Consider the following 21,342-nt stretch of genomic DNA (forward strand, 5'->3'; position numbering starts at 1 on the left):
ATTATGATAACAGCGGCCATAAAAACTAAGATAAATCTGCCGTTAATATGCTAAAATCTTATCATTACTGTTATTTAAACAGCAGTAAAGAGAAAGCAAACAAAGTCAGTCAAACTAAAAATTATTAATCTATTCACATTTTATAACCAAATTTCAAAGTCAACTAGCTACGTCGTTATTAAAGAGTAGAAATTAATATTCTTAAGAGAACTCTTAATTATTTATAAGCAAAACTAGTTTTAAAGGTGCCTAATTTTAGTTCCGGTTTTCAAGTTCAACAATTTTAAATTGAAGCCACATATTTATAGCATAATATTTTAAAGTCTTGGTAACACAACTAATACAATAAAGAGATAGGTAGAAAATATATTTAAGAGCGTTAAAAGCAGTATTTCTCTTACGCCACCGAGGCACTTCGGTATCTATGATCACTTGCATATACATATATATGTATGCATTACCGATAAGCTGCAGAAATTGTGAGTTTTACGACAAAACTAGCAAAACAACGCTAACAAATACGAAAGCAAGAGAGTGATCAACGTTTAATTTCAGTCAAAGACAACCACATATGTACGAGTATATAGACAACAAAGGTGGTGCGCTCAATCGTCAAGAGACCGAGTAGAGTACTGAATGTTGGAAGATTCGCACGATAAATTCCAACAATTCATTTCGAAATACAAGAAGATGAGTTCCAAAAAGCGTGTTTGCATAATAGGAGCCGGTATGGCAGGACTAACGGCACTAAAGAATTCGCTGGAACACGATTTGGAGGCAGTGGCGTACGAACGACATACAGCGGTTGGCGGTACATGGATTTATATGGAACGTAAGGAAGGTGAAAGTGAAGAAGACGTGCATAGTAGCATGTATCAGGGTTTACAGTGAGCGAAAGCAATAATGAAAATATTTTTTGGTAAATTTTATAATATTTGTTACATTTTCAGCACAAATCTGCCTAAGGAAGTGATGGGCTTTCCAGACTATGATTTCGATACGAATATAGAAGAGTCTTTTATCAGCTCGGAACTCGTGTTGGAGTATTTACAGAATTATGCAGAGCACTTTGAATTAACGCCGTATATCAAATTGGAACATGAGATAATAAGAGTGCAACCACGTAGCGTAGGTTGGGAGGTGAGCATGATCAATTAGTTTTTATATACAGAACTTCTGTTAATATATTTATATTTATGCGGAATATTCCAAAAAATCTAGTATAAATAAGTTATGCAATCGAATTTTGCGCTATTTTATTTTAAACACTTTGATAAATACAGGTTATCGTTCACGATCTCAAAGGCGATAAGTATTTTGTTGAATTTTTCGATTTTGTTCTTGTTTGTAATGGACACTTCACCACACCCATGTATCCGAATACCGAGGGCCTTGATACCTATCAAGGCAAGCGCTTGCACAGTCATCTCTATCGGACACCCGATATTTTCAAAGGTATGACCAAAGGATTTCGAATCGATTTGAAAATACACTAATAAAATAAGAGACATCACACTTGTTCATATTATCAACAGGTCACAACGTATTGGTTGTGGGTGGCGGTCCGAGTGGCATCGATATTGTACATCACATCTACCAACATGCTGAGCACGTTTATTTCAGTCACCATTTGGAGAGCGAACCACGTATGGATTTCATGCCGAACGTTACGCAAAAGCCAGACATTTTGCGTTTCACTGAAGATGGCGCCATTTTTAAAGATGAAAGCAGCGCTGCCTTTTCATTCGTGATTTTCTGCACTGGCTATAAGTACACTTTCCCTTTTCTGAGCGTTGACTGCGGTCTTAATTTGGATGTCAATTGGATATATCCACTCTATAAGCACTGTTTGAATATCAATAGACCAACAATGGCCATCATTGGCTTGCCACATCAAATATGTCCAGCACAACTTTTTGATTTACAAGCACGCTTCGTGTTGGCCTTCTTTTCGGAACACAAGGCATTACCTAGTCGTGCCGATATGCTAGCGGAAATGGAGGCGGATATGCAGGAGCGGTGGGCGAATGGTGTATCGAAACGTATGGCGCACAAAATGGGCGTAAAACAGGCAAGCTAATATACAGAGCCAATAATGCTTTTGCAACTTTTGAATAATCACAAATCTCATTTTAGTTCGATTACTACGAAGACTTGGCGGTTACAGCGGGCATAGCGAAACTCAAACCTGTGATTAGCAAAATGATGAAAGCATGCTCTAGAAGATATATTTTCGAATTGGATACGTATCGTCTAAAACGATATAAAGTTCTGGATGATGAGAACTTCGTGCGAATTGATTAATAGTGAAGCATAATGTATAGAATTATGAATATGTTTACCTTAAGTAGGTCTGGAATAATGTCATATTTAGTAAATTCAAGAAAATACATATATACAAACTTAATAATAATTTAATTTAGAAACCGCTTAATCAGCTTTTTGACGAGTTTCGAAAAAAAAATTTTAACTAAAGTAGATACGATGTTTTTCTAACTTTCGAAATTAGTTATTAATCAAAAATTTTCGTCTGAGTTTCGAAGAAAACTTCCATTTTCTAAAGGAGATATGACATGCTTCGAACTTTCGCAAGTTTCGAAAGAAAAAATTGTAGCCAAGGTAGATACGATGTTTTTCGAACTTTCGAAATTAGTTATTAATCAAAATTTTCGTCTGAGTTTCGAATAAAAATTCCGTTTGCTAAAGGACTTTTGACCTTCTTTGAATTCGAAATTAGTAATCATTCACAATTTTCGTTTAAGATTGATTTCAAAAATTTAAAGCCGTTAAAAATAATGAAAGTAAAGGGTAAGAGCTTCTAAATTTCAAAACAAAAAAATGTCCTTACATTATATATTTAAAAAATAAAACTGTGACCGCATTAATGTTGCACAACCCGGAAGTTGCGACGATGAAAAATACACATCTTTCAAGTACGGCATAAATGTGTAGCATAAACCAGTTATTACTGACAAAACTACCGCTAAAACTAAAAGTAATTAAAACACAATTGAATTTTTTGTTGGAAATTAGAAATTACACTTTATTCATTCTCTCAAGTAATTGTTTGTTTGTTGGTTGACTTTTGATGGTAATTTGTTTGCTTATCGTTCGTAATACAAGTACAATACAAAATGTTCATTTTTTGTTCTAAAATAATAATAAAATATACTGCCGCTCTGCTGCTAACGCTAGCTACTGCATCCGCTACTATTTTGCTTTATTACTCTGCTGCGACTGCCTTATCAATTCAACAATGTTCGTATGATTCGCAGATCTCCAACAAAGCAACACAACAAACGAAAAATAATGATAAAAAAAAATATAAACAACGCGCTAATATAAAACACTTAAACTAATTGACAACGAAAAGTAATTACAATAGTTCAATACGAGTAATGTATGTATGCATGCGTATAATTTGTGCAACAGATGTTTTGTTGTTGTTCAATGCAAAAGCAAATATTAGTACGTCAATTATTGTTGTTGTTGTTTGAAGAAGTTCCACAGCGCAGTAGCCGCCTGCACACAGTAGCGAACAACGACGCCAAAGAATGCGCAGTCGCATCTCAGCAGCGCAGCATTGTCATACGGCAGCGCTAAGTGGAAAGCGGCATACGCTAACGCTTTACGTATACATGCCACCGGTAAAACAAACAGTAGTGACCGCTCGCAGGTTGCACACCTCCGCGCTCTCAGCATCACAAACGCATCGGCTAGCAAGGGGAGCGTGTCACTGGCAGTATTGTGTTTGGTGCACGTAGAACGTTGTGTGCGCATGCGTATACGCGACGCTGGCGCAACCAACGTATGCACAAAATGCAGCACTGCTGATATGCGCTGTGAACTTTATTTAGCGTCGTTGCTCTCGCTCGCTTTTTTTATTACTTACAAATCAAATTGTTTGGTACTGTAAACGAAATTTCTAATTTTTACGTTGGGGATTTTGCTCTTTTTTTTTGTTGATTTTTCACATTTTTGTTTTACATTTTTGTTACTTCCTCAATTCATTTCTTCTACTACATCTTCGACTTTCAACGCTCTAGCGTCTACTTTTCGATTTCGACTACCGCTTATTTAACATTTTATCTTCTTCAGCGAAATTTTACTAAATACGCACATATTTGTTATTTTTATATGTTATAAGATTTTACATAATATTTTTTTACTTTTTATAATTTCGTATATATATATAATTATTTGCATTTCTATACATAACAGAGGAAATAATGTGGATGTTTAGTGTGTTTGCATTGCACAGCGAATATTTTTTTACTTTTGGCAAAGTAGAGAAATATCCAATATGTGAGTGCCTGACGGGAAGTGATTTGCAGTAGTGCATGTATGTGAGCCACTAGCTCATAGTCTACTTGTTGTTTAGCTTTCAAACTGCACACATACTTCAACTCTGCCTTTGTTTCGTATTGCATCAACTTCTAACGGTTTTTTTTTGTTTTTTCGTTTTGTTTTGCTTAAATGCTACGCCACATACACCTGTATCATTTTGTTTTTCGTTTTTTGTTTTGTAAATCTTTTAGCTTTTGTAACAATTTCAGCGCTTTCGCACTTCCATTTGGTTTAAATATGTATAGTATGTAAATTAATTATTTTTAATAATTATATATATATATCTATATTATGTGTTATGTATGTATGTATGTATATTAAGTATTTATAGATATAGTTATACATATATAAATACCATTTAGTAGTTTTTATGTATTCGCTGCGAAATTTCAAATGTTTCATAAGCAACTTTCTTTTAAGCTTATCACAAAAAAAAAAGAAATATATTATAATTATTATTAATAATAGTTCTTACAAATTGAACAATAATTAAAAATAAACACATATATATAGGGACTTAGTTACAGTGTGTGTGTTGTGTGAGTTGGTATGTGATCGGATGTTTTGTATTAATCGATGTTGTTTCAACCATTCCTTCATTTTGCGTGGATGTGTGTGTTTCCCTTTCAGTGAACTATTTGTTGTTTTAACCAACTCATTTCGCATTATGTTTGCGTTCATTTTAAAGAGCTGTCATTTTTGTTTTCAACAATTTGGTCTTTTCCTTCAAGCAATGCAACAAAAACAATGCGAACCGTGAATGCGGACGTGTGGCGTAGAAAATAAATCGTTTGAAAAATTATAACGCCTAAAAGTAGGCTTGAAGCGGTGGTGTTGAATTTTATTGGGCGCAAATGATTGCCGTTAACAATCAGTTCCTCGATGTGTGTGTGTGTGTGTATTGTTCATATGCGTAGCACGCAAGCGCCCAGAGGGGAGTAGTGAAGAATATACATGTATCTTCGAAAGTTGAACTAAACAGCTACGTTTAGCAGAAGTGCAATGAAAAATTGCGGTTCAATCCACATTAGCCGCGATGTCTCACTTTTACCGAAGGCGGTTTTCGAAAGTGATTCACATTCAGTTCTTTGCATGCTGTTCTCATTTTGTTGTTTTTGGTGGTGGTTTTTGTTCATTTGATGGTTGTCTTTGTTGTTGCTTTGTTGGTGGTTTCTCACTAATTATTTAATATTTTTTAACTATATACTGTTTCTTTGTTTTCTTTATTTAAATTTAATTAAATTTAATATTAATTTTAAATTTAAATTTACATGTACATTTTATTTAATAAGTTTGTTGGTTGGTTGGTTGTTTCCATTCCCGTTTGCTTTTTAACTTTTACTGCTTTTGGTTGTAGTATTTATATTTTCATTTTCTACTTTGAATACGCAAGTTTTTCTTTAAACAACAACAATAAACGTTGTTGAAAAATATTTATAATTATAATTACATAGAAACAAAAAGGAAATATCAGAAAAAACATTAACGAATAAGAAAATCGCTAGTAATATAAACGCATAAACACGTGACAAGAGGAAGCAATTTTTCAACTCACAGCAAAAATATGTTTTAACGAAATACGGTAACTAAACATAAAAAACAAAAAAAAAAAAACATTGGCAGCGACGTTTGTTGCGATCGTTAGCTCTTTGGTGCAACCGCAGTTGTAAGTGTTGAAATATAAATAACATTTCCGTAGTAACTTTATTCCCATTGCATTCACGGCGAAAAAAGAAACCCAGACTTTCTTTTTAGTTTAACACTTGGTTACTTTATGTATATACAAATATAAATTGTTGTAATTTTTGTTTTGGTTGTTGATAATGGTCTTAGTTCCCCAAAAATAAATTAAAATCATAAAGTAACGTAACATAAATAGAATAAAGCTGGGTTATACATATATATATATAGACATACATATGACGAAATTGACTGCGGCTCGTGGCAACTACAGAATGTTGTGACATTTTGTAAAGCAATACTGTCTCGCAACAATTCGTTTGTCTCTTCCTTTCTTCGACGTTATGAATATTTCAATACTAAAAATCAGCCATACGTGGAACTTTATTTTCATTTTGGCCTTTTTACAACCAATTCTTGCGGCACTGCTTGAGATCTGCTGCTGCTGCTGCTGCTGTTTTCACCATTGTTTGCCAGCTACTTTTACTGTAATACTTGTCGCGGATTCTTCTCGTCTTGGCTTTGTTTGGTTGTTGCTGCGTTTATATTATTACAAATTTCTTTAATGGATGTTGCTTGTTGCATTTTAATGATTGTTTGGTTGGTTGATTTTTTTTTTTGTTGCATATTTTTGTTTTTAGTTGATGTGGATGTTGGATTTGTGGTTGTAATTGTTGTATTAATTTATTTTGTGTACAAGTAAATGGCAACAATAAGACCGTACAGACCCAATACTTCAGCGAAAATGAGAATCAAAATCATACCGACGAAGAGACGCGGCTGCTGTGCTGTACCTCTTACACCAGCATCACCAACAATACCGATCGCAAAACCTGCCGCTAAACCAGAGAAACCTACCGACAAACCGGCACCCAAATGAATGAAACCCCTGCAAATTTTTAAGTGATAGGAAACAATTAAACAAATTAGCAATGTTAGATTTTGAAACTTCGCTAAAATCTCTAGTGTTACACACTTACTTGTACAGTGAGTAACTTAGGGGCTCATCCAAAGCACCAGCAATAAGGACAGCTACGACCAAACCGTAAATGGCAATAATACCAGCCATGACAACGGGAATGATAGATTTCATGATCAATTCTGGTCGCATTACTGACATGGCAGCGATACCAGTTCCTGATTTAGCGGTACCATAGGCGGCTCCCAGAGCTGGAAATTTAAAAAAAGAACAATAGTAATAAGAAATAATGCTAATATTTTCTGAGCTAATCATATAAATATACAGGAAGTTATACACAAATATCTATAATACGTTTTCTATAATTGTGACAGCAGATTGTGTGGGAAAATACCATTAAATGCCTATACTAGAATAGAATAGATTAGAGGTACGCACCGCGACCTAGGGTGTATTGTGCCCTCCCTAAGTCACAACAACTCACTTAGCCCCAGCACATTGATGAACTCCAATATACTGCTAGCTGCTAAGCGATGTGATCCCTATTTGGAAACATGTCTAAGCTGACACTGTTTTAGATCTTCAATCCCTTCCCTTAACTATACGAAGACAAATCCTTTCTTTTATTTTGTAGTTATATAGAAATTTAGCCAAAATACTGGCTATCGTTTGAAATCAAAACTGTACAACCTTCCATATAATTCCAAAAATAATTTCACGAATAAGTACCTTTATTAGCATGTTTCGATTTTTGGGTAAAGATCTGGTTAACGATAGAATAACCAAATATACCAGCCTTTATACATGTATGTATGTTTTTGTATTATTTCAACAAATCGTCAAGTTCGTAATTGTTTTATATAATATACACCTGGAATATTGGTCACATGACAGTCATGCAATTATAACGAAAAAATTGAGCAGTCATTAAAAGAGACAGCAAGCAATGTGATAAAAGGCAGAGTAAATAAAAACCTGCGTAGTATGAGAAATCCAACCATATTTCACACAAAAGTGTATAGACTTGTGCTAAACGAAAGATATAACCGATATATATGTGGTTGATCAAAAAAGAGAGTACATCTGAAGCGACATGAGAAAAGTGCAGTAAAACAGGTGAAGTACGAAGGCAAAAATATCGTATATTTCACATTCTTCAACGCTACTTTCGAGAAACAAGAATACTTGAATTTATAATAAATGAGAATAATCAAATAACAAGTAGTTGTAAAGATACGCCTTGCAAGCGATAAGAAGTGCCAGTTTTAGATAAGATTGAATTTCTAGAATATTGTAAAAGCAAGCCAACAGCGAAATAAAGTATTAGTGTTATGCTAATAAAAATATATTACATATTTTTTGTAAATTTAACAATGAATATAAAAGTTCATTTTTCGGTGATTTTTCTCATATTGCAATGGGTGAATCATCGTATTTACCGCCTCCCCAACGATATTGCTAAGTAAATATGTCAATGAATACAGCAATTGTAATTAAAAATACGCGATCGCATATATCGAACTTCGCTATATAAAATGAGAAATAACCGGTTATAGCCGATAGCGAAAAAAAATAAAAATCAATTAAGCTTGCAAACCAGACGTAGAGCGAACGTCAGAGCAAATGCTCAAAGCATGAAACATAAAGTTGAAATTCAAACTGCAATAAGCGTGGAATATATCTATATAATATATGCATATGTTTTATTTTTATTATTATTTTTTTTTTTTTGCAAAAACATGTATATATAAATTCATAATTATATACAAAACTATGTAATATGGTTCAAATTTATATATAAATTTCGCCTCATGGAGAAAAATTCATTTGAAAATTGTCAAAAATATTGTTTAATTTTTCGCTTACACTCCACATACATACTTATGTATATGTGTATATACTCGTATGTACATATTTAAATTCTTCTAACGTACTGGTGATTGGCTGAGCGATCATCAGTTTGCGTACTTTTTATGTGAATAGCGTGTCAATACATATGCGCTTACAGCGTAAGGTGGAGTTGGAAATGAAGCAACATTAGCCACACTGATATCAGATATAATGACGGTCATGTGATTTCACGCTAATTAACAGCACAAGGCATATTAATATAATAAATTACTGAAGTGCGTAACTTTTGCTAGCCTTCAAACATTTCGCATAACAGTCGATAGCGATTGAGCGGGTATAAATGATAATAGCAGAGAACGAGAGAGAGCTGATCGCCTGCTGATCAGCTGTCATGCCATGAATGTTGAAAAATATTTTTAATATTTAAATTCCATGCAAGTACAGAATATTTTTATGAAATCTACACTTGAATTGACAATATCTTTTTACTGATTAAAAAATGCTTGTGAAAATATAATAGATATATGTATATGTAATTATAATGAGAAAAGGTAATTACGAAATATTTAATAGTGAAATTTGATAAGTTATAATAAAAAAATTGATGTGTCGTAATTATGATTTATTGAAATGTTTATCATAACGACAATTAAATGACTTGGTACTCCACTTAAGGAACAATAAGTACAATAGCAATATGAAGAATATGCATAGGAATGTATAAGCACCGATCCGCCATAAGTCAATAAAAACCTACACTGAAATTAAATAATTTATTCCTTCAGACATCTCTCTACATCTATATAACAGCCGTACGTGTATTCGCTTTTGCTAGCAACCAAGATACACTAACTATAGATACACGCGCACATACAAGCATTCCTACTTGTTGTGTATTAACAAATTTGAAAGTAAAATTTGATTTACATTGAGACTTGGCATTGAACGTCTTTTGAAACCGCTTTTTTGCATAACGAAACGACTTAACTAATTGCTGTTTAATCACTCTTTTGCATTACAGTTCTTATTTGTACATGCATACAGCACACAGTAAGCCTCATACTACAAGTATTTAACATTTTTTGAGAAGTTCTTGCGGGCTTTTATAGACATATCAAGCGATTTCACACATTTATAAGTGAACTGCAGAATTCTTTGTAATAAGTATTGCGTTTTGCACGAAATCAAAGCAAAATTTAAATATATTGTTAATCAAACTATCATAATAAAGCCATTCAGTAATGCGACAATATGCGGGAATGAAACGAAAACGGGTTGGCATACACCGCGCAGACAGAAAATTCATGCCAATAAAACAAAATGAAGCACATTTGTCTTCATGCTTGCTATCTACATAAATATATATGTATATATGTATTCTGTTTTATAGAATTCATATTTAAAAACATTTTACGTCACAGTTGAGTATAAAAACGTACAGATGTGCTAGTGAATGTATAGTTAAATCCAATGTGAGCCAAATGTGGCAGACACAATAAAACAAACCAAACAATGAGAATTCAAGTAGCAACGTACAAAAGACAAATCATGTAAGAGAACAAAAACTAAGAATGTGAAAAATTGCTAGCAAGCGGGAGCTTAGTTCCCATAGGAATAACTTAAATAATAATTGCATAAATTGATTGGAAGCATGGCAAGATGTGCGATGTACTAAATTTTTTGAGTTAACTGCGAAAGTAAGAGCACTGTTACTGTTACGACTCTTAACAGTTTATTGCACTTTGTAAGCAATTATATTATTCAAATTAAATACAAATAAAGAGGCAATCCAATTCGATCTGTTTATAGGTTTAAAATGTATGAAATCTCGCTAGCATTGAAAGCAAAATAATAAATAAAAAGTACATGAAAACTTATATACAAAATAAATTTAAAAAATATCAATTATACAATAAACATGCGAGTACATTCATATGTACATATGTATGTGTGAATCCATGAGAACATGTATGCTCAGCAATAAATTAATATAAATGCCAATGAAACATGCGTAAGCATAAATGCTGCTTTTAAATAGAAATATGGACGCTCTTTTTCATTGACTAAATGGATGTCAATTGATGACGCTTTCTGTAGCTGAATACGGATGCAAGTACGGATTTATTGCAAAATAAAATATTTTCGATCTGAGAAAGAGAGAACGTAGCAGAAAACACAGAGCAACGGAGGTCATTGTTATGCTCATTTGTAAAGCTTTAATAGCAAGAAAGTGTAATTTGTCTCTCCCTTGTGCGAAAACCCGGGGGAAAAGATATTTTTTGCTTCACACATAAGTATGTATATAAATTTGCACAAAGAAAATGCTACTAAAATAAGAAGATTATCACACAAATTGCTTGCAAATTAGTTTAAAATATAAAAAAAAAGAAATTATATGAACAAAGCCTAAGCGTCTAGACACACTCGTGTAAAATATAGCGTACGCCCACGAATAGCGTTGCGCTTGAAAAGTCAAAATAAAGAATATTATTAATAACAGCTCAAGTGTCACGTGACTACCACGTAAAAATGGAGTAGGGTTAGAAAAACTACAACTGAACTTCAATTTTCATCTTTATTTAGTGGCTGAAAAAGGGCGTTTGCGCATCCGGAGATAAGAAGCTCTATATAAATCGTGGCCGCATATATGTGTGTATGTACATACTTAAATGCACAACAAGCGACTAAGTATATTAAGAGAAATGTAGAGCATATGTATACAATTATGCACATAAGCGGAAAGTTCAATGAAATGAAACCTTTCAAAGTTATGAGCAGCAAAATTGCTACTCAATAATATATTGACAATGCGTGGCGAATATATTTTTGTAAACCGGATTAACACGAATTCATGGGAAGGCAGCAAATGGAAAATATTTACAATAATTGAACGAGAATTGTGAAATTACTTAACACTATTATAATCTATGCTAAGTAGAAGTTCTGAAAATATTTCAAAGAGAAGTTTTCTTTCTATAAAAAATCATGCGTTGCATTCTATTAAGTGTCACTGTGCCTTGATGTTAGATACACATTTCACTGGCTTTTTGTTTATTATATAATAAATATTTGTTTTTTTTAGAAAAAGTTTAAAAAATTATATTAATTTCAAATAAAATCATTACACTACTACGTAATAACGACCAAAGCGTGACTCGGAATATGTTTACATATACATATAATTGTTTTTGTTCAGAGAATGTGAATGACTCAATGTGATTAGTTTGTCATATCAACTAGTCAGAGAGAACGGAATATCAACGACGAAGCACAAAGATATAAAAGTAAGCGAACAGAGAGAAAAGGAGAATCGAAAAATCAAATTAACGAGCATATGCACAATTAGAAAAATACAGTAACAGTTAATCATGTGACTATATAACCAACTCGACAGTATCAAGTCGTTATAGACTTAACACGTCAATGATATCATAAATCCAATTTTTTGTGATAACTTGAAGTTGTCGTTAAATGAACATATTCAACAATGGCTTAAAAGTAAACTAACTCCGTTTTTCAGTATAAAAAGATGGAGAAATATGCGAAACAAGTCCAACATGGTCATAAAATTCTTTAAAACAATTTAAAACATTTTTTAAGTTGAAAATTAACTCTTATAAATTACAGTAATGACTATACGTTGATAATATTACGTAATGAGGACACGAAACATAGCGATTGCAATAAAAAATTGACTTAAGTATTTATTGGCTAATCATGTGACATTAAAGAAAATTATATCAAAATAAACCGTTGGATGCTTTCAAAAAATATGAAAGCATTTACACTTATGTACCTTAAGATATTTTTTTCAGTTCTGTAACTTGTGTTTATCTTCTTATCAAAAGCATTATCAGTTAACCATGTGATATCAAGCGAAAGCATGTGATTGCTGCAAGTGGCAGTTAAATATGCAATACAACATTAAAACCAGATATATGAAATTAAAAATATTGTATATGTGTGAAAATTGCACAACCTAAACCTTAAATTCAAGGAATTTTGAGGAATGGCAATACTGCGCAAGGTAAAGAAACATGAGCAAGTCTCATGACTTGTCAGAATTGAATATTGTTCACATTTGTTTTTGGAAGCATCGCTATATGCAACTCAAGCTTAACCTTAAAATTTGCACCAACCACCCCATCGCTGAAAACCCCCACAAGCCCAATACAAACTGGTTCTCTGTCATATGCTAAAATTATTGGTTAGCTGAGCTCCATTTGGCGCTTGTGGTAGTTGACTCATTTTTTTCCAAAAATAAGTGCTCTTTTCTCCTCCTTATTCTCTTTGCATTATTTCTATTCAAATAGCTGACCAGCATTGCTGCTCTTTTCAACTAACATGAGAGCGCGTGATGATAAAAAGTATTGTAGGCTACTATTCTATATTCAATTCACGCATTAAAAGAGGGTGTAAAGTGTTTTTTGGTTAAGTTGAACATCATTGCAAGTCAATCCGCAGCAAATAACTTATAATTATATATTGGATTAAAAAAAAATATACATCAAAAATACTAATATATTCCATATGTCACTTTACAGTCCGGTGAACATTTATGTTACTTTTCATAGTGCCAAATTTGAATACTATGCAGCTATTCCATTACAAATTTGCTACAAACTATGCAAGAGAATTATGTCGCCGATACAGTATGAAAGTATATATGCGAATATATGTGCATATATAAAAATGCGACCTTCCACCTGTCCCCTCCCGAAAAAGTACTGAATATACGTACACATGTGCCAAGAAAATTCCCAACAATTCCTTTTCATCCCTTTTTCGCAATCCGTCTGCCAAAATGTTCGATTTTTTACACATGCTCATACAAAATGAAAAAAATTATTTAGTTGTATATTTTGTGTAATACTGGTCTCAGGATGACCTGCTTTCAATAAAACTTCCCATAAATGAACGTAACAAACGCCTGACCGCCTTCTACCTGTATAATTAACATATCTTCCCAAACAAGTTCCACTTTGTCAACGTATTTTTTATGCAAAAATTTTTGTTTCTAAATGGTTTACTTACCACTGAAAATGATGGCTGAGGCTGCTCCCATGACTCCAAAGAAGGGTCCGTAGATTGGGTTATCGCTCTGTGCATCAGACATGATTCTGTTTTGTTGTGTATGTGCGGGGTGTTTTGTAAGTTTTTCTACGAAAAAGAAAATTTATTTGATTTTTACGATAGGGCTTGCTGTTCAAGATGTGCACTCGTTTATTATATTCCTTATATTATTAAATTCGGGTCTGTTGTAGGTGTGCTGAAGGGAGTTTCTGATGTACTATTTTTGCGAATTTGTACGTTCCTGTTTTTTATTTAGTTATTTTTTGATATTATTTTGTCTTGTTTTATAATGAATTCTTGCTTTTATAATTAATATAGAGAAGATGTAAAATTTAATTTGCGTTTTTACTTGATAGCACTTTCAAATTTCTGAATTCTTCACTTTGACTGCCGCTTGACTGCTTGTCGACTCGACTACTGTTTTTGCTGTTCTCTCTTCAATTGTTTCGCTTCGTTACGTCTCGTTTTTGAATTTGTCTCGTCGCTAACGTCGGCACCGTTGTCGTCACCTTCTATCGTTGCTACGTTCGTGCACAACGTTGTATTTTTCGTACCTTCTCGTCGTTGTTTTTTTTTTTGTCTTGTATGACGATGTATTGCACTTTATCGAATTTTTATTCGTTTCTATACTTCGGTTAAATTATTGCTACTGACCGCCTACCTCTTGATTTAAACTTGCAATAAGACAAATATTGGAAGTATGTCCCTTACAATGTAATATATTTATGCTTTAACGGATATCGTTTTAATTTGTTAAAGCAATAAAATCTGCAATGCTCGATTTGTGAACGAAAAATCGAAGAGATTTCCGTACCTATTTATTTATATCACATTCGCAAAGTCACTACTTTTGGTGCTCACTTGTCAAATCAGAGAAGCTCCTTTTCCCACTTTCTTTTGCCTTGTGTTTCAGCAAATGTCGTGGCAATTTTTCTGCCTCTGCCTCAGAGCGTTCTGTTATTGCGTATTCTTTCCAATTTCCCCTGGGGATGTTTAAAGTGAATCGACTATTGTCTACTTGATATTTCTCAAAATCGTTTCAGCAAACAGTACAAATTCAATTCAGCTATAATTTCCCTCCCTTCACTTTTTTCTACAACTTCAACACACTAAGTGCCGTTTCAGACAGGGACGCAAAAGAGTCTCATACCAGTTTATTGTGGGCGAGGGGACGACGAGGAAAGACGAAGGGACCGTGCCACTCGTGTTCGGGTGGCACGCTTTGTGTTCTTTTTCGTAACAGCTCGCTGCTACCCTTTTCAGCATTCCTTTTCACTTTCAAATCCTTGGAATGGTTGCAAGAGCGCTCGGTTTCAAATGAATTCGATCGCAAATTTGAGTTCTGTTATCTATTTTTGTATGTAATATGCAAATACGTATGCATAGAATAATAGAAATATTATGACAAATTGTAAATAAGGAGAAAATTAAGATATAGATTATGGAGTAAAGAAATTATGAATTTTTAATACGGAGTAAAGAAATTATGAGTTTTTAATACTTAAAGATTAGGAAATTCCTATTATAAATTTGGCCTTGAAAATATTAATAGCGGATATTCAATACATTCTTGTGGATTAGGGAATTCCCGTTTTTAGTATTTTTTTGAAACTATTTAGCGGGTAGGTACTTGTATTATGCATATTGTTCTACCATATTCATGGTAATTCATTGCAAGCAAAATGTGTGACCATCATCTCAACATACAAATGAAATACGCAGCATGCAGTGTTGCGCGGTGTTGCGCAGTCGAACCGCACAAATATTTACGAACATTTTGTGAAAAGGAATGCAGAAAAACTAGACTCGAGTTGCTGGACTCTTTTTGACCGTGTGAATGCCCAGAGCGACACCAAAAGAAAATTTGAAAAAGATCAGACTCTTTTGCATCCCTGTCTGAAACGGCACTAAGCAGACCGTATGTCATATATATTTTTTCAACTTGTAACACAGATTGCACATTTCCAACACTCACTTGACTAACTTGTGGTTAGCTTTAGGCCTTTCTTGGGTCTTGACTGGTAACTTGCTGCTAGAGCGTAGGAGTTCGAACAAGCACTGGTCGGTTCGGTCGCTGACAACACTGTGAGTGATTTCAATTTCTTCACTGAACGCTAAACTCCGCTGTTGAGTTGTTCAACTCGTAGTGCTTGCTGGTTTTTCAATTATATACCAGTTGTCACTTTCGCTGGGAACAGTTAATATATAGCCAAACTACTCACACAAATGTTATAGCACGGGTATAAGATTATAGTTGTTGCATATGCATGATTAAACTAGCGGTCATATGACCAAATCATTCAGAAGCAGTATTAGGTTGGGGCAAGGGTGCGCTGAAAAGGAGAAAATGTCACACGCGCATTTAACGAGATACAGTAGTGTGTGTGTACCACTAAAAATTTTCCCTTCAAACTGCGCGTGACCATAGTATATTCAGCTTTTGAACAATATACCTATAAAACGTAAGCACCGAAAGCCAAACTAACAAAGGAAAACTATAAAAAAGTAATCATTCAAATACTGGAAACAATGCTTGAATTTGAGCTTATTACATGGAAAGTAGTTTATATTCTTGATAGAAATAGTGAGGATAAGAGGGGTATTGCGTACACATTCACATGCTAAGTATAATAAAGAGCGTGCAAGTGGTGAAGCACGTGAGAGGTATTTCGTACATTTTTATTCTCTCGCCAGCAGAGCGAGTAGGCGCTATGCCACACTTTGCTTTTTAATCTATAATGACTACTCACGTGAAACAGGGTTGCAATACGAATTTTTTTAATAACTATGGTATCTCGTAATTTTGCATTTAATTAAAATAAATTTAACAGATTTAAAATAAAACCACATACTTTATTTTTTAGATTTTATCTTTGCTATGGACAAATAGTATATATATAAGTGCATATATTAGTATAGGCCGGAAATCTAGGTTCGTAACTGTAAATTTTTAATTTCCGTAAAAAGTTAATACATGATGTAGATCTGAATTTATTTCATATTAGACTAAGTAGGGAGTTATGAATGAAAACAAAATTCCACAAAAAATCCCACTTATGAGCATCGCACCGGCGAACATTCCAGCTTTGACCTGGTTGTTTTGTTCAACTGTCTGTGGTGCATACATCATCGCCAGAGCACTGTAATATCCGGAAGTGTATGCCATTAAAACACCAATAATCCAGTAAATCCAATCATTGTTTATAATAACTGGCAGTTTTCTCTCGACGTTTAGTGGTAAATAATTGCAAAACAGGAATAACGGTATAAAAACCAATCGCAAGGTAACTGGTATGACCAAATATTTCGGCCCAGGCCATTGAATCCAATATGAAGTCAAACTTCCAAGCATCGCAAATAAATTGAATGTTAAAAAGCAGGTAATTTGTATATACATAATAGGATCCTTTATGAAAAAATCTGATGAAGATGCCTTGATGTCAGAGTTTACGGCAGGAAAAACCGCTAGGGTTACAAAGAATATTATGAATACATTAAACAGCTGCATAGATGCTGTCTTAAAGATAGTCCAATAAGGTATTTCCGAAGTTTTCACATTTTCACTGCCTTCAGTTTTTCGAGAAAGTTGATTATATATGAAAAATTTGTTTAGCGGTATTGCGAAGAATGTATCAAAACAAAATAACAAAAGCAACATCGCCGTTATGAAGTAATAAATGGCAGCAATTCTAATTGTAGAAAATATATAATTACTCCCAATACTTATTAAAGATACAAAGAGGCCGCAAATGTTGCATCCCAATATAACCGCGCCAGTATATCTAAAGGGAAATGTAGCGACCATCCCAAATATAGTATTTTGGTAAACAGCGCTAGCCATATTTAAGACGACTACTGTGATCATTGTTATCCAAAAAAAGGCTCCGGGCCAATTCGAAGAGTCAATCATGGCCATAATAACTGTAACCACAAATATACACAGCTCCACTAATATACTAATCGCCATTCGTGTCGTTAAATTTCCACCCAAATTTAAAAACACATTGAGCCAATTAAATACCACATTGGGAATTTGAGACGCAAATCCATGATATTGTAAGAAATTCGCTGCATAATTTGAAGCACTTGTTGAATTTGAATTTCCGCTTAATTTCAAATCAACGAAATAACTCTTTGCCGTTATAAACATATTCCATGGCATCAATGTTCCAATGCCATGTATAATAAATATGAGTAGCACAATATTCCATTTGTCTTTAGGTGGTTCCATTATTATGAAATAATTCGATATTTTAGTTAGAACAGAAACTTATCATCAAAATCTCAAAACGATTTTATTTAACTGATCGAAAAGAAAAAAAATTTCAAAACCTACTGAAACTTATTTTATAGCGGCTTACAAAGTGTTATTGTAAGTGAATATTATTAAAAAATCAAAAGGAGTATAGTATGTTTTGTGACTGCGTAAATCTAAACAGCTAAATGCTTTTGTATTTCTTTTTCATTTGCATTTCTTATTTTTATTTTTACAATTAAAATAATATGTGTAGTATTAAGTTAATTATTTCATGTTTTTGTACATTCACACAGCAAACGAAAAACGGAAGTAATTTTGCTCAATTCAAAAAAATATACATAAATCTAATTTAATTTTTAAATAATAGTTTTCTAATGCTTCTCCAAAGCTTTCGTCAACAATTCGTTCATTGTCAGCAGAAGCGTACGCGGGTCCTCGGCGAGTCCAGCGCCGACCATAGCGTTCGCAAAAAGCTGTTGTGTAACCAACTCCGCAAGCTCAGGATCACTTGTGCGCAACTTATTCAATTTCTTAATAATTTCATGCCTATAAAATGAGAAAATGAGAGAGAGAAAGTAATTAAAATTTGCTCTGTTAAAATATTTGCTTTATGAAATTACTTAGGATTTATCTCTAATTGGGGCTGCAGCAATGCAAAACGATTTTCTTCGGGCAATTGATGACTCTGTGTGCGAATGAAATGTCGCGCTGCCGCCATTTCTTCTACCGTAATCACACAAGGATGTGTGTCAAGGCGTGTCGTCACCTTAACATTCACCACTTTGCCACTAAGTTTCTCTCGTATCCAGGGTAAGAGTTCGTCGATCTGCGAACGTAATAAACTGCCTTCGCCATAGTCTGTTACCTTTTCACCTGCATCATCCTCACGCATTTCCTTTTCAACAGAAACTAGTTTTTTACCTTGGAATGTACCCAATTGCATGAGGACAAGCTCATCATAGGGTTCGTAGCAAAATAAAACTTCAACGCCTCGTTTCTTCAAGCTTTCGTAATAAGGAGAGGATTCCGCTAGTACACGATTTGGCGCAGCTAAATAGTAGATGTCCTTTTGTTCACCAACATTTGTGCAATAATCTAAGAGAGATATACGATTGCCATCCGCATTCTTTGACGAATCGAAACGCAAAAGTTTGGCAATGCTTTCCTTTTCATTGTGATCGTTTGACGTAACAATGCCCTCCTTGAGGAATAGGCCATAATCCTTATAAAAAGCAGCATACTCTTCAGGCTGCTTTTTCGCACGTTCCTGCAGGAAACGCAGTACACGAGTTGCAAGCACATTGGACAGCTTTCTGAAAAAGTAACGGAATAAATTATGCAACTAAATTACAACAGAATTTTATAAGTAAAACTAACTTGATTAAAGCGCTATTCTGAAGCAGTTCGCGACTTAAATTTAAGGGTATATCTTCCGAGTCCACAACGCCTTTAAAAAAATAAAAAAATAGTATTCGAAGAGATTAAAAATTTGTTATTATTTCATTAAAGCAAAAACCAAACCTTTAATAAATCGTAGCCATTTGGGCACCAGATTTTCTGTTTTAGATTGTATTAAAACCTTTCGCGTATATAAAGCCACACCCACATTAGCGTCACGTGTCATATCGAATAAACCGGGTTTACCTTCGGGGAAATAGAGTAAAGCACGAATGCTGAGCGGCACATCAGTCTGTGAATAATTTCATTATTTTAGAAAATGTATAATAAACTATAAACTCTATGCATGGTATTACCTTGTAATGCAATACGAAACGTGGTGTATCAAAAGTGTTGCCAATGAATCTATAGAACTCATTATGCTGCTCTTGTGACACATCTTTCGGTTCCATTAACCATAAGGGCTGAATATCATTAGCGCGCTTACCATTCAAAAATATTGGTGAACCAACAAAGTTACTATATTTCTTGATCACCGCTATACAAAAATATTAACTATTTATATTTTATTATTTTTAAACAATGTTTTTAATTCCTACCTCTAATACGATCCTCATCTGCATATTCTCTACATTCTGTTTTTAAATGTATAACAATTTTAGTGCCATGCGCTACACCATCAGCTTCCTGAATTTCATATGAACCAGATCCATCAGACGCCCAGCGTAATCCCTGTGAATCTACTTTCGAAGATTTAGTAAACACTTCCACTTTGTCAGCTACCATAAAGGCGGAATAAAAACCAACACCAAATTGTCCAATAATATTCGAGGAGTTTTCGACACCTCCACCTGCTTCTTTAACCTGTTCCAAGAATTTTTTTGAGCCGCTGCGTGCAATCATACCGAGATTATTGATAAGCTCCTCGCGAGTCATGCCAATACCTGTGTCCTAAAAATTCAGTTAGAATATCATTTATAGAAACCTTATGCGTAATATTATAGTGTTTATATAAACAAATTATTTAATTTTTACCTGTATCGTTAATTGCATTGACTGTTTATCAGTAGCAATATGTATTTCTAACGGCCGATCTGTACCTTCAAAGTTTTTCTCATTTTCGCCAGCGGTATGGACAGTGTAACGAAATTTCTCCAATGCATCACTAGCGTTCGAAATTAATTCCCGAACAAATACTTCATTTTCGGAATATAGGGAACGCGCGACAATGTCCAGCAACATACGCGTCTCAGCTTGAAATTCATGCTTATCAGCATCACCAACCGGCTTTTCAGTTTGCCTGATAATAGTGTGGAAACGTCCTTGGTCTTCAACATTCGCGGATGCAGTTGACTCCGTACTCATGCAACGAGCAAATTGTTGGACTGCCAAATGAGCAATAGCTTAAATAAAGATTTATGTTATGTAAATATATGAATATAGGCCTACTATTTCTTCCCAGATTTTTGTTCCAGCGCAAAGACCATGCTGCCTGTGTGCTGCCAATAATGTTGCGCGTTGCATAACGTTGCACGTGTGTAGAGGAATTTATAACACGACAGAGACGTGAAGTAAATGACATTTTCTTTTTAATTTTCACTTGAACACAATTTTTTTTGTTAAATTTTTTTCACTAAATTAGAAATTAGTGCAGAATTTTCATTCAATTCATATGTGAATTTTGTTGTTTAACAACACCCTGTATTGTCTTTTTAGGAAATCAATTGTTTCTGTGCCTATTCACAATAAGTCTTATACATGGCTGCAGTGCAATTATATTATTAAAGGACTCTTGGGAAAGTGGTTCAAAGCCATC

General features: G+C 33.9%; 4 protein-coding genes across 7 annotated transcripts; 1 reads left to right on the plus strand and 3 right to left on the minus strand.

The window, feature by feature from the left end:
- The first annotated feature begins 552 nt into the window (after positions 1-552).
- On the plus strand, positions 553-4,000 carry LOC106616846 (senecionine N-oxygenase). The gene is made up of 5 exons (XM_014233747.3): positions 553-887; positions 951-1,140; positions 1,284-1,455; positions 1,536-2,071; positions 2,137-4,000. Exons 1-5 carry the CDS (start codon positions 637-639, stop codon positions 2,302-2,304), a joined length of 1,317 nt encoding a protein of 438 aa, XP_014089222.2. The 5' UTR covers positions 553-636; the 3' UTR covers positions 2,305-4,000.
- On the minus strand, positions 3,016-16,016 carry Vha16-1 (Vacuolar H[+] ATPase 16kD subunit 1). Of its 4 annotated transcripts, none has more exons than XM_014233758.3 (4): positions 15,846-16,016; positions 13,832-13,957; positions 7,008-7,197; positions 3,016-6,916 (listed from the first exon to the last, which is right to left on the minus strand). In XM_014233758.3, the coding sequence occupies exons 2-4, from the start codon at positions 13,911-13,913 to the stop codon at positions 6,712-6,714; spliced, it is 477 nt and encodes a 158-aa protein (XP_014089233.1). In that variant the 5' UTR covers positions 13,914-13,957; positions 15,846-16,016; the 3' UTR covers positions 3,016-6,711. The 4 variants fall into 4 exon arrangements, with proteins under 4 accessions (XP_014089233.1, XP_014089235.1, XP_036230457.1 ...); XM_014233760.3 differs by having other exon boundaries at positions 15,855-15,997; XM_036374564.2 differs by lacking the exon at positions 15,846-16,016 and adding an exon at positions 14,685-14,703.
- Positions 16,017-16,702: 686 nt separating this feature from the next.
- LOC106616861 (equilibrative nucleoside transporter 1) lies at positions 16,703-18,106 on the minus strand. The gene has a single exon (XM_014233771.3). The coding sequence runs from the start codon at positions 18,099-18,101 to the stop codon at positions 16,872-16,874; it is 1,230 nt and encodes a 409-aa protein (XP_014089246.1). The 5' UTR covers positions 18,102-18,106; the 3' UTR covers positions 16,703-16,871.
- Positions 18,107-18,140: 34 nt separating this feature from the next.
- On the minus strand, positions 18,141-21,233 carry Trap1 (TNF receptor associated protein 1). Its single transcript, XM_014233770.3, has 8 exons — positions 20,976-21,233; positions 20,562-20,911; positions 20,126-20,477; positions 19,883-20,064; positions 19,650-19,818; positions 19,506-19,575; positions 18,749-19,441; positions 18,141-18,674 (listed from the first exon to the last, which is right to left on the minus strand). The coding sequence occupies exons 1-8, from the start codon at positions 21,106-21,108 to the stop codon at positions 18,500-18,502; spliced, it is 2,124 nt and encodes a 707-aa protein (XP_014089245.1). The 5' UTR covers positions 21,109-21,233; the 3' UTR covers positions 18,141-18,499.
- Positions 21,234-21,342: the final 109 nt, after the last annotated feature.

This window comes from Bactrocera oleae, chromosome 4 (genome assembly GCF_042242935.1).
Source record: "Bactrocera oleae isolate idBacOlea1 chromosome 4, idBacOlea1, whole genome shotgun sequence".
Taxonomy (NCBI): domain Eukaryota; kingdom Metazoa; phylum Arthropoda; class Insecta; order Diptera; family Tephritidae; genus Bactrocera; species Bactrocera oleae.

Coding starts and splice junctions, on each gene's coding strand:
- Trap1 (XM_014233770.3), bottom strand. CDS start 21,108: ATGTCATTTACTTCACGTCTCTGTCGTGTTATAAATTCCTCTACACAC. Junction 19,819..19,882: donor GTTTCGTATTGCATTACAAG/GTAATACCATGC, acceptor AATTATTCACAG/ACTGATGTGCCGCTCAGCAT. Junction 19,442..19,505: donor CAGAATAGCGCTTTAATCAA/GTTAGTTTTACT, acceptor TTACTTTTTCAG/AAAGCTGTCCAATGTGCTTG.
- LOC106616846 (XM_014233747.3), top strand. CDS start 637: ATGTTGGAAGATTCGCACGATAAATTCCAACAATTCATTTCGAAATAC. Junction 1,141..1,283: donor CACGTAGCGTAGGTTGGGAG/GTGAGCATGATC, acceptor TGATAAATACAG/GTTATCGTTCACGATCTCAA. Junction 1,456..1,535: donor GACACCCGATATTTTCAAAG/GTATGACCAAAG, acceptor TATTATCAACAG/GTCACAACGTATTGGTTGTG.
- Vha16-1 (XM_014233758.3), bottom strand. CDS start 13,913: ATGTCTGATGCACAGAGCGATAACCCAATCTACGGACCCTTCTTTGGA. Junction 7,198..13,831: donor CTCAGCCATCATTTTCAGTG/GTAAGTAAACCA, acceptor TTAAATTTCCAG/CTCTGGGAGCCGCCTATGGT. Junction 6,917..7,007: donor CTAAGTTACTCACTGTACAA/GTAAGTGTGTAA, acceptor AAAAATTTGCAG/GGGTTTCATTCATTTGGGTG.
- LOC106616861 (XM_014233771.3), bottom strand. CDS start 18,101: ATGGAACCACCTAAAGACAAATGGAATATTGTGCTACTCATATTTATT.